We start from the raw sequence: 15,283 nt of genomic DNA on the forward strand, positions 1-15,283 counted from the left end.
GCAAAGGACACTGTGGTTAGGACAAATCTGCAACCAGCAGATTAGGAAAAGATCTTTACCAATCCTAAATCTGATAGAGGGCTAATATCCAAAATATACAAAGAACTCAAGAAGTTAGACTCCAGAGAGCCAAACAACCATATTAAAAATGCGGTACAGAGCTAAACAAGGAATTCTCAGTTGAGGAACATAGAATGGCTGAGAAGCACCTAAAGAAATGTTCTAACATCCTTAGTCATCAGGGAAATGCAAGTCAAAACAACCCTGAGATTCTACTCACACCAGTCAGAATGGCTAAGATAAAAAACTCAGGTGACAACAGATGCTGGAGAGGATGTGGAGAAAGAGGAACACTCCTCCATTGTTGGTGGGATTGCAGACTGGTACAACCATTCTGGAAATCAGTCTGGAGGTTCCTCAGAAAATTGGACATTACACTACTTGAGGACCCAGCTATACGTCTCCTGGGCATATACTCAAAAGCTGTCCCAACATAACAACAAAGACACATGCTCCACTATGTTCATAGCAGCCTTATTTATAATAGTCAGAAACTGGAAAGAACACAGATGCCCTTCAACAGAGGAATGGATACAGAAAATGTGGTACTTCTACACAATGGAATACTACTCAGCTATCAAAAACAATGACTTCATGAAATTCATAGGCAAATGGATTGAATTAGAAAATATCATCCTGAGTGAGGTAACCCAATCACAGAAAAACACACATGAGTATGCACTCACTGATAAGTGGATATTAGCCCAAAAGCGTGAATTACCCAAGATACATACAATCCACAGACCACATGAAGCTCAAGAAAAAGGATGAACAAAATGAGGAATCTTCAGTCCTTCTTAAAAGGGGGAACAAAAATATTCATGGGAGGGAAATGGAGGCAAAGTTTGGAGCAGAGACTGAAGGCACAGCCATTCATAGCCTGCCCCACATGTGGCCCATATATATACACAGCCACCAAAACTAGATAAGATTGATGAAGCTAAGAAGTGGATGCTGACAGAACTGGATATAGATGTCTCCTGAGAGACACAACCAGATCATGTCAAATACAGAGGCCAGTGCTAGTGGCAAACCATTGAACTGAGAATGGGACCCCCATTGGAAGAATTAGAGAAAGGATTGAAAGAGCTGAAGGGGCTTGCAACCCTATAAGAACAACAGTGCCAACCAACCAGAGCTCCCAGGGACTAAACCCAAAGACTATACATGAACTGACCCTTGGCTCCAATTGTATATGGAGCAGAAGATGGCCTTGTTGGGCACCAATGGAAGGAGAAGTCCTTGGTCCTGCCAAGGTTGTCCCTACAGTGTAGGGAAATGCTGGGAGGGTGGGAAGAGGGGGTGGATGGAGAGGGGAACACCCTTATAGAAGAAGGGGAGGGGGACAGGATAGGGAGCTTATATCTGGGAAACTGGGAAAGGGAATAACATTTGAAATGTAAATTAAAAAATTTGGATAAAAAACTCCAGTTCTTAGCTAAAACTATCCTCAACAATAAAAGGACTTCAGGGGGAATCACTATCCCTGAACTCAAGCAGTATTACAGAGCAATAGTGATAAAAACTGCATGGTATCGGTATAGAGACAGACAGATAGACCAATGGAATAGAATTGAAGACCCAGAAATGAACCCACACACCTATGGTCACTTAATTTTTGACAAAGGAGCCAAAACCATCCAATGGAAAAAAGATAGCATTTTCAGAAATGGTGCTGGTTCAACTGGAGGACAACATGTAGAAGATTGCAGATCGATCCATGCTTATCACCCTATACAAAGCTTAAGTCCATGTGGATCAAGAACCTCCACATCAAACCAGATACACTCAAACTAATAGAAGAAAAAGTGGGGAAGCATCTCAAACACATGGGCACTGGAAAAAATTTCCTGAACAAAACACCAATGGCTTATGCTCTAAGATCAAGAATCGACAAATGGGATCTCATAAAACTGCAAAGCTTCTGTAAGGCAAAGGACACTGTGGTTAGGATAAAACGCCAACCAACAGATTGGGAAAAGATCTTTACCAATCCTACAACAGATAGAGAGAGGGCTTATATGCAAAATATACAAAGAACTCAAGAAGTTAGACCGCAGGGAGACAAATAACCCTATTAAAAAATGGGGTTCAGAGCTAAACAAAGAATTCACAGCTGAGGAATGCCGAATGGCTGAGAAACACCTAAAGAAATGTTCAACATCTTTAGTCATCAGGGAAATGCAAATCAAAACAACCCTGAGATTTCACCTCACACCAGTGAGAATGGCTAAGATCAAAAACTCAGGTGACAGCAGATGCTGACGAGGAGGTGGAGAAAGAGAAACACTACTCCATTGCTGGTAGGATTGCAGACTGGTACAACCATTCTGGAAGTCAGTCTAGAGGTTCCTCAGAAAATTGGACATTGAACTACCCAAGGACCCAGCTATACCTCTCTTGGGCATATACCCAAAAGATGCCCCAACATATAAAAAAGACACGTGCTCCACTATGTTCATAGCAGCCTTATTTATAATAGCCAGAAGCTGGAAAGAACCCAGATGCCCTTCAACAGAGGAATGGATACAGAAAATGTGGTACATCTACACAATGGAATATTACTCAGCTATCAAAAACAACGACTTTATGAAATTCATAGGCAAATGGTTGGAACTGGAAAATATCATCCTGAGTGAGGTAACCCAATCACAGAAAAACACACATGGTATGCACTCATTGATAAGTGGCTATTAGCCCAAATGCTTGAATTACCCTAGATGCATAGAACACATGAAATTCAAGACGGATGATCAAAATGTGAATGCTTCACTCCTTCTTTAAAAGGGGAACAAGAATACCCTTTTGAGGGAATAGAGAGGCAAAGATTAAAACAGAGACAGAAGGAACACCTATTCAGAGCCTGCCCCACATGTGGCCCATAAATATATAGCCACCCAATTAGACAAGATGGATGAAGCAAAGAAGTGCAGACCGACAGGAGCCAGATGTAGATCTCTCCTGAGAGACACAGCCAGAATACAGCAAATACAGAGGCGAATGCCAGCAGCAAACCACTGAACTGAGAACAGGACCCCTGTTGAAGGAATCAGAGAAAGAACTGGAAATGCTTGAAGGGGCTCGAGACTCCATATGAACAACAATGCCAAGCAACCAGAGCTTCCAGGGACTAAGCCACTACCTAAAGACTATACATGGACTGACCCTGGACTCTGACCTTATAGGTAGCAATGAATATCCTAGTAAGAGCACCAGTGGAAGGGGAAGCCCTTGGTCCTGCTAAGACTGAACCCCCAGTGAACGTGATTGTTGGGGGGAGGGCGGCAATGGGGGGGAGGATGGGGAGGGGAACACCAATAAAGAAGGGGAGGGGGAGGGGTTAGGGGGATGTTGGCCGGGAAACCGGGAAAGGGAATAACATTCGAAATGTAAATAAAAAATACTCAAGTTAATAAAAAAAAAGACTCCAGTTCTTCTAGAACAATTATGTTACAGCAGACATCTTCAATATATTTAATAGTAAATTTTTATTTTCATTGATTCCTTATTTTACTAAACTTAAAAATATGTTTTCTATAATTGAACAGAGTTATGTTTGAAGAATCTGAAAGATTTATCATCGCTAGACCTAATAAAGATGGATGAAGACCTTAATTTCAGATCAACAGGTATTTTTCCTTATGGTGTCACTGAGTTTAACGCTTGCTTACTAAGACTAAAAATTATTTTTACTAAAATTTAAGCGATGGTAAACAAAGTTGTGATTTTGTTTTCAGTAGAATATTAACATCTATACCTATAAGGCATTGGTTCCCTTTCTATTAAACACATCTAATAAATGATCAGGTAGCATGTTTTCCTCCTCACCATCAATGGATGCTGCCTGATTTTTTTCTTCTGATATGTGTTAATTCTGCTTTTAAATGGGAGCCTCCTTGACCTTTCTTTTTAGTATGAGCTTCAGACTTTGGATCTCTGTTCCCAGTTTTGCTTCTTGGGAAAATACAGCTTAGCTTCACAGACTCCGCTATAAACATGTAAATTCATTAAAAATTACAGTCTGTGTGTTTGCAGCAGCAAAGCTGAAAGGAAACATGGTTGTGTGCTGCCAGGTGTGGCAGTTCACGTTCCCTCAGAAACCTCCGCTCAGGTGAAGCAGTATTGTTGACTTTTACTCTAGAAGAGAGTATCAGGATGGGTCAGGATGAAACGAAGGTAGTTAAGAACCAGTCTTTATAGAAGTGTAGACATGGGCATTAAGGAAAGGGACAGGTACACAGGTACTTAGGACAGGATGCTGTGCATGTGTGGGCATGTGGTTCTCAAGAGAGTCTCCACCTTCCTGTCTTTTTAGCAGTCATGTGTGTGATTTTCATGGCTTCTGAAGTTACTCTGTTCAAAAGATTTCTAAGGAATGCTTTCTTCCCATTTTTCTTCCTTTTGGTAAGCTAGATAAGAGGTAGTTCCGTAGGGTCGCAAGGGTCAAAGGAGTCCTTTGGATTTCAGCTCTATCCAGGTAAAATATCCTGTTCTTTGAGAGTTGTCTGTCTGTCTAGTTTTTTTCAAGACAGGATTTCTCTATGTGGTAAACTCGCTCTGTAGACCATTCTGGCCTTGGACTGATGGAGCTCTGCCTGCCTCTGCCTCCTGGGTGCTGGCCTGTGCCACCACCACTCCGCTCTTTGAGGATTTATAAATGATAGCTGTATTTATATTAACTATTTTGGTTGACTTTAGCAGAATGCTATTTTATAATTATTTAGGCTGCCATTAATATAGGTAGCAGTTCCTAAATAGTATTTCTAATTCTTTGAATTTTAAAAAATTCATTTTGTTTTGCTATAAGATAAGTCTCACTCTGTACCTATTGCTGGTCTCACACTAAAGACAATCCTCCTGCCTTAGCCTTCAGAGTGCTGGAGTTGCAGGTGTGTGCATCACATCTCAGTTAATTGTTTTTTATGACTTTCTTGTTATTTCATGTTACTAATATTTTATCTTCTAGAGTTTGTTATTTCTATATAAATTATCTATATATTCTAATATTTCTGCTTCATATAATTTTTGTTTTTAATTTGTGGTAACAAAACTCAAATATTTGACTAGTTTTATCTGTGAGCTTATCAGTGTTTTCCTATCTTAAGAAAGATTACTCATTTAAAAACAGCTGGTATCTGTGAGAGACTGGCAGTCATTAGATTGGTCTAGATCATCTGTGAAGGAAGGAAGGGAAAGAAATGCAGCAGGGCAAATTGGAGCATCCCTTGTGAGCCTAGGTGCACTTGACCAAGACCATGGGGAATCAAGTCGGAGATAAAGTTGTCTGTTGGGCAGGCTCTCACCTGGCAAGCCTACACTGGCTTACTGCATTTCACTGCTGGGAGGGGCTTATGAAAGTGGGGTTTTGTGTTGATTTCATGGTGATTTCAGACTGATTTGGAGTAAGTGTAAATGGACCCATGGGCCGTGAGGTGCCTTCTCACAGCTTCCATGTCCCTGCCCTGCAGACTCTGCTTTAGTGCCTTTCAGTTGAAATTCTCTGGGTGTGTCAGTTGGTAACTGTATTGGCAGCAAGTTGCTCTGAGTTCCTGTTTACTCATAAGTCTTTTTTCCCCCCATTTTGGTTCCATATTTTGACTTTGGATCATTTTCTTTGTGTTTCTTTTCCTCTAGAATATTTTTTATTACCTAAGAAACTTTATTCCCATTAAAAAATCAACAAACACTAGTGTTTTCTGAAATTTTAAAATATTTTGTGGGGTAGGGAAATGCTCTATATTAATTTTTAAACAGATGGTGAAAGGACCATTTTTAAATATATTCCCCAAATAACAATGTTCTTGTGGTTTGCATTGCACACCACTCTTTCAGAAGCTGACACACTGCACTACCGCATTCTGGTTAAACACACGCAGCAGGCTCCTGCTCAGGGCAGTGACTAGCTGACCTAGCTCCCTCCAGTCTCTCTCAGTTAACTCTGTCTACTTTATAACGTTCTTAATGCTGCTCCCTCAGCTGGCATGCCAGACAGGGCCTCTTCGGGAGAGACTGTGGTTCATATGTAAATGCCGATTGCTCCCTTGAGACCCAGGATGCCACTGGGCTCTTCCTGGCTGTTTGCTGTGTATTGAGAGGACTGGAATATTTTGGGTGCTTTTGGATAAGTACTACTTAGACCCAGCAGCCTTGAAGGGAAGTCATTCTATCCACTCCTCACCTCATTTCTGATTCCCAGTCACCCTGCTATTCTACTTTCAAAACAATTTATCTTGAAACTCCAATTTAACTAACAATTTCTCAGGAATTCTGTGGCCCAGTTAATCTTACAGATCAGATCCCAGTTCTGAGCGCCTTTCAGGGAAAGCTTCTTAGGGCTGCGGTAGCTGTCTCTCACCATTGTTTCTCTTTAACAGTGAAGCAGCATTCGTTAAGTACCAGGCACCACAGCCAAGTTTAGGTGTGGGCTGTGATTACCCTGTACATTGGGAAGTGCCCACATGACTCTTAAGTAGTGAGCAGGGTCCATACCAGGTAGACTGAGGAGAGCTCATGGTCCTCCATGATGTCCCCTTCTAAACTGTCGTAAAGGCAGTCTTCCTTATTTTCCCATTTCCATAAATCTTGATTCTCCCCAAGGCCATAGTGGCTTTGTTTTCTGTCTACCAAGTCATATTAGCCACATTTAGAATCCTACTTAGAACTCATTCTTGTTACCAGGTCATTCTGTACTGACCATTCTCTTAGGTAGATTTCTCTCAACTTTAGCTTGTATACAAACATTGTCATTCAGTGGATTCTGTTCTCCACCTTCCTGTGGTTATCTCCAGCCAACTGTAAGTGCTGTACATTGTGCTTCTACATTTGGGGGACGTGTTGTGGGGTCATTATAAGCACACAGTGCACACTAAGTAGATGTTAAGAAAATGCTTATTAAACTTTTTTCTTAAAAACCAAGTGGTATCAGCTACTGTGGAAAATGTTTCTTTTTCCATCTTTTCTAACAGAGGCAGGAAGACTAATGGCATGGTATTATATTACATTTGAGACAGTGAAGAAATTTTGTGCAATCAGTGGAAAAGAAACTTTATCAGATTTGGTGAGTTTCATTGAAAAATAGTAATTACAGAATAAATTAATATTGTAGAGACAACTCATTTATCTCCTATAACTTAAGATTGAACAGAAAGTAAAAATCATTTGAATGGTTAGTTCCCTCTGATTATGAGATAGAGAATTTAACTTCTAAGAATATAATATATTTTCATTTATGTTTCTCACCAAAGCTAAGAAAAATGTATATACAAATAGGTGTGGCTACTGTCTGACAACTTATTTGATAATGACGACTACTTCAAGTATAGCATAATATATTAGTGAGCCTGCCATGAATGAATGACAGGATATTCATTCACACACATGCACAACATGACAGCATATTGCTGTGGTTCCCTGTGCCTCATCCCTTCCCTAAATTATTTGCCTAAGCATAGCAGTAACAGTGGAAATAGTGTTGTGATAGCCCAGGTTGGCGAAGCTGATTCTGGAGAAAATAGGACCAATAAATAGGTTGTACTTAGAGATAACGGTGGGAACAGTTTTGCAGCTGCCATGATGAACAGACCACAGGCTGCTGCTGGAAACATGGGAAGAAAGAAGAGATTGGGAGAAGAAGATATTTATTCTTAATTTTGAACCATATCTTTTAATTTTAAATATCAATTAGTTACCAGAGTATTTTTATTAAAGATTGCACTGCAAAATCCTGGTTATTGTTAAGGAGTTATGTGAGCAAACTTTGATAAAGTAAAAGATTTTTATTTCCATGTAAATATTATTCTTCTCTAAGAAGAAATAGAAATTAACAAATATTCAGTGTCAGTACCATTTCAGTGAGTTTATTACGTGAGAGATTTACAGCACGTAGTTCCATCTCCCAGAACTAGCCCACAAATCCAGTTTTCTTAGTTTTTAAAGCATCTTTGCATTGCTAAATCATTGGGATGTTGATTTACAAACTACAGAAGGTCAACAGCAGCAGCAGCAGCTGTGGCAGACAGACAGAAGAGCAGCAGCAGCCGTGGCAGACAGACAGACAGAAGAGCAGCATGCACTGTGCCTCTTGCTGCACGGATAGACATTTGGTTTTGGCCACTGTTACAGTCTGAGTGATATCATCCTGACACCGATCACATTGTCCATCACAATGTCTGGCATATAGAAGCCGCTTCTAAGTATTTATTAGTGAATGAATCTTAAAGGAAGTAAAACATATAAAAAGCCACCTTTAAATTCTGCTTTGCTAACAAATAAAGCCAGGGTGTCCTAGGCAACATGAGGCTAAGAAAAAGTTTAAATGCGATCTGTTAAACTGACAAGTGCTTAACTTTTACAGATTTCAATGATATCCAGCTGCAGTGAGTTTCTAGATGTGCAGCTGAGGATAAGCGAAAAGAGAACACTGAACACACTAAACAAAGACCCAAACCGGATAACCATCAGGTACAGAGATTACATCCTTTACAGAACTCAGGAGGTTTTATTACCTGAATAATAAGAAGCTTCTGTGTATTTTATTTACAGATTTCCAATGGAGGGGAGAATTAAAACCAGAGAGATGAAAGTAAACTGGTAATGAGAATGTATTTTCTGATGAACTAAACTCCTGCACTCTGGTTTGTGACTCGCATGGTGGGGCTCCAGCTGTTCTCAGAAGTCATGCTTTCCCTGCTCCTTCTGTGTGCTGACACTGCTGGCCTACCATGCCCAGCTTCCTCTTCAGTTTTAAAACCTAGTTCCTTTCATTTAATTTTAAAATATAATGTGTTTACAGAAAAATAAGGAATCAGAATTATATGTTAAATAAATTTCTAAGAACTTTCAGATTTTAATTAAAATAAACTGAGTCTGGGGATGTAACTCAGTGGTAGATTGTAGTAGTGTACGCCAGGCCCTGCCTTCAGCCCCACTACTATAGAAGGGAAGGAAAAGGAGGGAAGGGAGGAGGAGGAAGGTCAGACAAGCAAAGACAGAAGCAAAACAAAAATTTTAACTAGGAAGTCACTTGTTGACAGTATATTCTGTTGCGGATAAGATTAGAAAGAAAATGTGTTTATGCTAATTGGGATCTCACGTTAGCATGAATGACGACCTGTGCGTGAAAATAATGTGACGTTAAAGCACAACTGCTAATGTTGACTCAGCAGTGACGGATGCTCTGAGAGACAGACAGAGAGCCCCCAGAGCACCAGTTGTGTTTGAGGGGATAGTTAGTGTGTTGAGAGTGCAGTGTTCACAGGCAACAACTGGACTGACAGTAAGGCACATGGTGGCCTGTGACTTTTGCCCGGTTGGTAATTGAAAATGCAGCAATATACTTTTCTGCTACGATGTGTTGATTTTCGGGGTATGTAGGCCTTGGTACTTAGGTCTTGATTTTAATGATGTGATTCAAGGTAAAAAGTTTCTTGTTTTTTTGTTTGTTTTGTTTTGAGACTGGGTCTCTCTGTGTAGCCTTGACTGTCCTGGAACTTGCACTATAGACTGGGCTAGCCTCATACCTACAGAGATCTGCCTGCCTCAGCCTCCCAAGTGCTGGAATTAAAGGAGTGGGCCACCATGCCTGGCCAATAAAATGATTTTTTACATAGCCCAGTAAAGCCACTTAACTCAGGAACTTTTTTCTCTTTTAGCTAGGGAAGTTCATTTTTTTCTTTAAGATATTTTCAACCTCTTAGTCAATTTTATGTCCCAGATATTGTATTGCACAGATGATATAACATTCAGATGCACAATGGCTTGGCCAAGGGTGTTGCTGTGTGAGGACTAAGCTAGAACTAGAGCTCTTGACTTGGTGGGTTTTCCCTTACACTCTGTTGCATCGATTTCTGTGTCCAATCAGGTCAAGATGTTTTTTCACAGACATTTTTTTTAATTTTTTTAAGATTTTATTTATTATTTATATGAGTACACTGTTGCTGTCTTCAGACACACCAGAAGAGGGCATCAGATCCCATTACAGATGGTTGTGAGCCACCATGTGGTTGCTGGGAATTGAACTCAGGACCTCTGGAAGAGCAGTCAGTGCTCTAACCGCTGAGCCACCTCTCCGGCCCCTTTCACAGACATCTTAAGAATACTTTATTGTATCTGAAGCACTTCCACCACACCTACCTTAAATTAGGTAATACATTCTTTTGCTTAAGGCAAGGAATTTAAACGTTGGTGACTTTACAGTTAGTTTCACACATATCATTATATGTGCGTGCGTGCATATATACATATAAACACACACACACACACACACACACACACACACACACACACACGCACGTGCATCTTATTTGAATGTAGCTGAGGAAAGATGGCATGCATGTTTGCAGACGCCCTCTCCTAATGCAGAGTTTATATACAGGGGATGAGTGTGTGCTAATATCTAATTGTTCAACTTGCACAGCTCTCTTATATCCCTTGCTTTCCTGAACCTCACATCTGATCACCAAGTAGATGTTAATCCTGTTAGTTGTGAAGTGTCCTGTAAGGTGCAAGCTTTTCATCCCGCCCTATTCACAGCTTTAGTGACTAAGTCTTCCCTCCTCAACACTGGCTACTGCCCTCAGCAGGTGTTTGTTCAGTGACTGCTAGGATACCGTGTGGAGCCATCGCTGACTAAGTCTATGACCATGTGTACTGAGGTTGGTGTGGTTTGGCATGTTGAAACCAGTCCTCTCTGAACCAGTACTTTGTCCCAGTTATTGCACACACTCACCCAGCCACTCCTTACTTACTGCCATGCACCTCTCCTGAGAGTGCAACATTTCTTTTTCCACTGAAGATGACACCAGAAAGTAAACTCACAGTGTATTACAGTTTAAATTTTTCTTTTGAGTCAAGGTCTCTGTGTAGCTCTGGATATCTTGGAACTCACTGTGTAGACCAGGCTGGCCGCGAACTCATCAAGATCCGCCTTTCTCTGTTGCTCTCCCACCCTGCTTCATTGCTGCAGGTTGTGATGTGGTTTCCAACAGGGAGACATGATTTTAGAAAGGGTTCTACTTACTAATCAAGCATTGTTATTAAGTATAAGTGTTACTCTAAAAGTAGTTTGCTCCACTAATTTAACAAATGCCCCAGTGCCCTTTGTACAGCATTGAGAAGCACCCCATCCAGACAGGGAGAAACTGGCTTAATAAAAAAGTATAAGAAGACAATGAGAACTCATCTTTTGTGTTGGGAATGGCCTTCAACAGGAGTGAAGCCAACAGACTCTCATAGCTCTGTACAAAGCAAGGCAGAAAAGTCCTAAGGAATACCCAGTCAGTCCATGTCAAGTCCTGTGTGACTGTAATCTTTAAAAGGAAATAATGAACCATGTTTTCCCAGTCTTATTCAGGCTCAGCTAGGATGCATCCCTATACAAGATTTTGCTTTGACACAAGATACCTCGAAGATTTTCAGAAATGGCTCACGAATTGCAAAATGTATGTTAAATCATTAATAAATTTTCAACATTTTTCCAGTAAATTAATATACTATATTTAATAATGGAATTTTTTTAGGGTTGTCAGATTTTGTGACTGCTCAGGAACAGAAGTTTGCTGTGCTTTTAAACAGTGTGATTTTAGCTAAATGTTTTAAGTGTAAACTCTGGGAAAACTCTCAACATGTTTCAAAACAGCTGGATAAAATTGGTAGGTATCAAGACGGGCTGCTTGTCATTCTCTGCAATTTCTTTTACATTTCACTAGTAATAATATTATTTTATGATGATTGTACATTTTAAGGAAAATATGCCTTTTTAAGGTACGGTGCTTGTATTTGAGAACTGGAATTTTACATGCTCTTACTTTCATGGTTACCAGGGAGAGAGCTGACGGGCTGGCTCTGTGGGTAAAAGTGCTTGCTGCTGTGCCTTATGGCCTGAGCTAGAACCTGCTCCTCTGACCTCCACATGGGTGTTCCATACACACACACACACACACACACACACACACACACACACACACAGATATAAACAAATGCAAAACAATCCTTATTATGCATCAACTGAATAATTAAACCAAATACAAAAATACAAGAGAAATCTCATTTTAAAATTTGTGTTGTGAAGCTTATATTTATATTGATAATGAATTTTGTTTTACTAATTAGGTGACTGTGGATTATAATCTCTTACTTCTGTAATTAATAATTTAATGTGTCCTTAATGATAAGATATAAAACTATTACTGTCAGACCCAAAGTCTTGTGTAGACTAGAAAATTAATTCATTTATTTGTATCGTAATTATTTCTGTGTTCAGTACTAGCAGGATATTAATGTTGGTCATAGCACTTCTGCAGGTAGAAGGCTGTTCCTGACTACTTTATGTTAGGACATAGTACAGGGCATACCCTAAAATACTGCAGCGTGCCATAAAAACTGGACCCAGACTAAAGAATTCTGGGTTTTTTCTCTTGTCTTAGTTACCTTACTTCCTAAATAATGCCAAGATCCACAGCCTCATGGCTTTGTTTTATATGTGTCTCGGGACCATTAGAAAGTACATATAGTGGAAGCTGGTGGTAGTGATACACTCCTATAATCCCAGCACTCAGGATACAGAGGCCTAAGGACCAGGAGTTCAAGGCCAATATTTATTATGGCATTAAGTTTAAGGACAGCATGGACTATTAGTACATGAGATCCTGTCTCAAAACAGCTGTGTGTGGTGGCACATGCCTTTAATCCTAGCACTTAGAGGCAGAGGGAGGCAAATCTCTCAGTTTGAGGCCATCTTGATTTACAAAGTGAGTTCCAGTACAGTCAGGGCTTCACAGAGTAACCTTGTCTCAAAAGATCCCAAAAAACAAAATTAGAAGAAAACAAAACAAAAACAAAAACACCTAACCAAGCAAGAAGTTATGCAATGGGTCTTACCAAGCAAGAAGTTATGCAATGGGTCTTACCAAGCAAGAAGTTATGCAATGGATCTTTAGGGATTGCTGTTTGGTTGCTTTGGGCTTGTTTGTTTTTAAGTGCTAAAGATCAGACCCGATCCAGACAAGCTACACTGAGTATTCCACAACCCCTTTTTGTCTCTTCTGTGTTTACGATAGGATTGAGCTGTGTAGCTATGTCTGCTTTTTGGAATTTGTGATCCTCCTGGCTCAGTGTCCTGGGTGTTGAAACCACAAGCATTTACTATCACAGGCTTTTAAAAACTAATATTTATCATATATATTTTTAATATATACGTGCCGGGTGTGTGCAGTTGCCCATGGATTACAGAGGAGAGTGCATAGTGTCAGGTGCCCTAGAACTGGAGTTATAGTTCTATGAGCTGCTTAGCATGGGTTCTAGGAACCAAACTCAGGTCCTCTGAAGAGCAGAGCATGCTCTTAGCCACTGAGCCATCCCTTTAACCACAGCATTCTTATTTTTGAACAAAGAACTTGAGCAGATATTTTAAATCTCTGTGTCTCTCTCTGTCTGTCTGTCTTTGTCCCTGTCTCTCTGTCTGTCTCTCTGTCTGTCTGTCTGTCTGTCTGTCTCTCTAGCTGGCTTATTTCTCACTATATAGACCAGGCTGGCCTCAGACAGACATCCTCCCGCCTCTTCAGTGCTGGGATTAAAACTCTGAGCTGCCATGCTCCACAAGTCCTACTTTTTAATTTCTGTGAAATTTATAGTCAGTAGGAGTAACAGAGCTGGCCAAAAGGTTCTGAGAGCTTGGATAATGGGGGGATTAGGTAGTAAGATCAAAATCGAGTAGGAATTCCTATTGGAAAGGTTCACTATATTAGCTGCTTATCTCATTGCTGTGTCAAAATAACTGACATTAGCAACTTAAGAAAGGAGACTTTATTGTGGCTCATGATTTGATCAGCAAACCTTTGTACTGGGCCAGGCATGGCAGCGGAGTTGTGTGGCTGCTCACATGGCATCTGCAATCAGGAAGGAAGAAAGATAGATGCTGGTGCCTGGCTTGCTTGCTTTTATTTTCTCCTTTTTATTTAGTGTAGGATCCTGGCCTATGTGACAGTACCACCAACATTCAGAGTGGGTCTTCTTTCTTTAGTTAAGCGTCTCTGGAATTACCATCATGGACATACCCATAGATGTGTTTCCTAGGTGCTTTGCTTCAGTTTTGGTTTTTATATTATTTTGTGTGTTTGGGGTGGTTTGTCTGTGTGTGTATCTGTGTACCATATGCATGCAGTGCCCTCTGGAAGTAGAGAAGGATGTTGGCTCCCTGGGACAAGTTACAGATGGCTGTGAGCAGCCAAGTGGGTGCTGGGGATTGAAACCCAGTCCTCTAGAAGAGCAGCCAGTGCTCTGCTCTCACCCAACAGGGGTTGCTCAGCTCTTCCTAGGTGATTTCTGATCCAGTCAAATAAACAGGGAAGATTCAAACTACACGTACGTCATCTATAATGGCAAGCACTCTAGATTTGAAGAGGAGGTTTCACCTTTTAGACAACAGCATTTCACAGGGAGATTTGAAGTTAGGTAAAGGGCAGCTGCTAAGTTCTCTTCTGCTCAGGTTGCTCTTTTTGTCTTTATAAAGTAGTGTTAGCCTGGGTGTCTGTCGTATTCTGTCTTTCCCAGATTGATTAAACACCAGCCAGCTTTCACACAGTACTCGGCACCACTGAACATAAAGAAGTAGGTCTAAGAATCAAACTTGAGAGAATCTAAGCAGAAGATAAAATCTAAGTTCATACCAAGAACCATGAGAAACACAAGATAATAAAACTTGACTTCAATTGTGATTTAAACAAAATAAAATAAAAATCAGGAATAGCTTTGAAGAAAACAAAGAAATATGAAGCAATTATTTATACTAGAAGGTATGATTCAAGAATGAATAAGATAGACTCCCAGGAGGTAAAGAACCAGATGTCTGTCACACCTTCATCAGTAATGCATATCTTAGAAAAGTAGGTCATGTTTTGGAATCACACAATTCTTTAAGTATTCTTTAAACGGGATTTGCATAAATTTGTCATAAGAGGGTATGAATTTTAAATTATAGTTTCTGAAAGCATAAACAAAAAAATAGCCCAAAGGGAAAATGAGCAAAATAAAATAAAAGAACAGCAAATGTGACTGAGGAACACTCAGTAAGAGGCGAGGGGCAGGACACTCAGTGGAAGTGGTTATGTGGGTCAAGTCAGCAGTTAAGAGAATTCAGCTACAGAAACAAAGTTGCCATTTCATTGTAAATGTGGGAAGCGCTAGGCAGAAAACACAAGCCATAGCGGTCCAGGCTAGATGCAGAAAC

The 15,283-nt window shown here is 40.3% G+C and overlaps 1 protein-coding gene across 10 annotated transcripts in view; it reads left to right on the plus strand.

The window, feature by feature from the left end:
* The window catches only part of Hfm1 (helicase for meiosis 1), an 82,297-nt gene that overhangs the window by 40,766 nt on the left and 26,248 nt on the right, over positions 1-15,283 (plus strand). For 9 of the 10 annotated variants that reach the window (XM_087584379.1, XM_087584376.1, XM_087584382.1 and 6 more), the window contains 6 exon segments: positions 3,609-3,689; positions 7,026-7,117; positions 8,414-8,520; positions 8,602-8,649; positions 11,401-11,498; positions 11,577-11,708. In XM_087584379.1, the coding sequence (XP_087440505.1) occupies positions 3,609-3,689; positions 7,026-7,117; positions 8,414-8,520; positions 8,602-8,649; positions 11,401-11,498; positions 11,577-11,708 (558 nt within the window). 10 annotated transcript variants of the gene reach the window in all.

The sequence above is a fragment of the Rattus norvegicus genome, chromosome 14 (assembly GCF_021556685.1).
Source record: "Rattus norvegicus strain SHRSP/BbbUtx chromosome 14, alternate assembly SHRSP_T2T, whole genome shotgun sequence".
In the NCBI taxonomy this organism is placed as follows: Eukaryota; Metazoa; Chordata; class Mammalia; order Rodentia; family Muridae; genus Rattus; species Rattus norvegicus.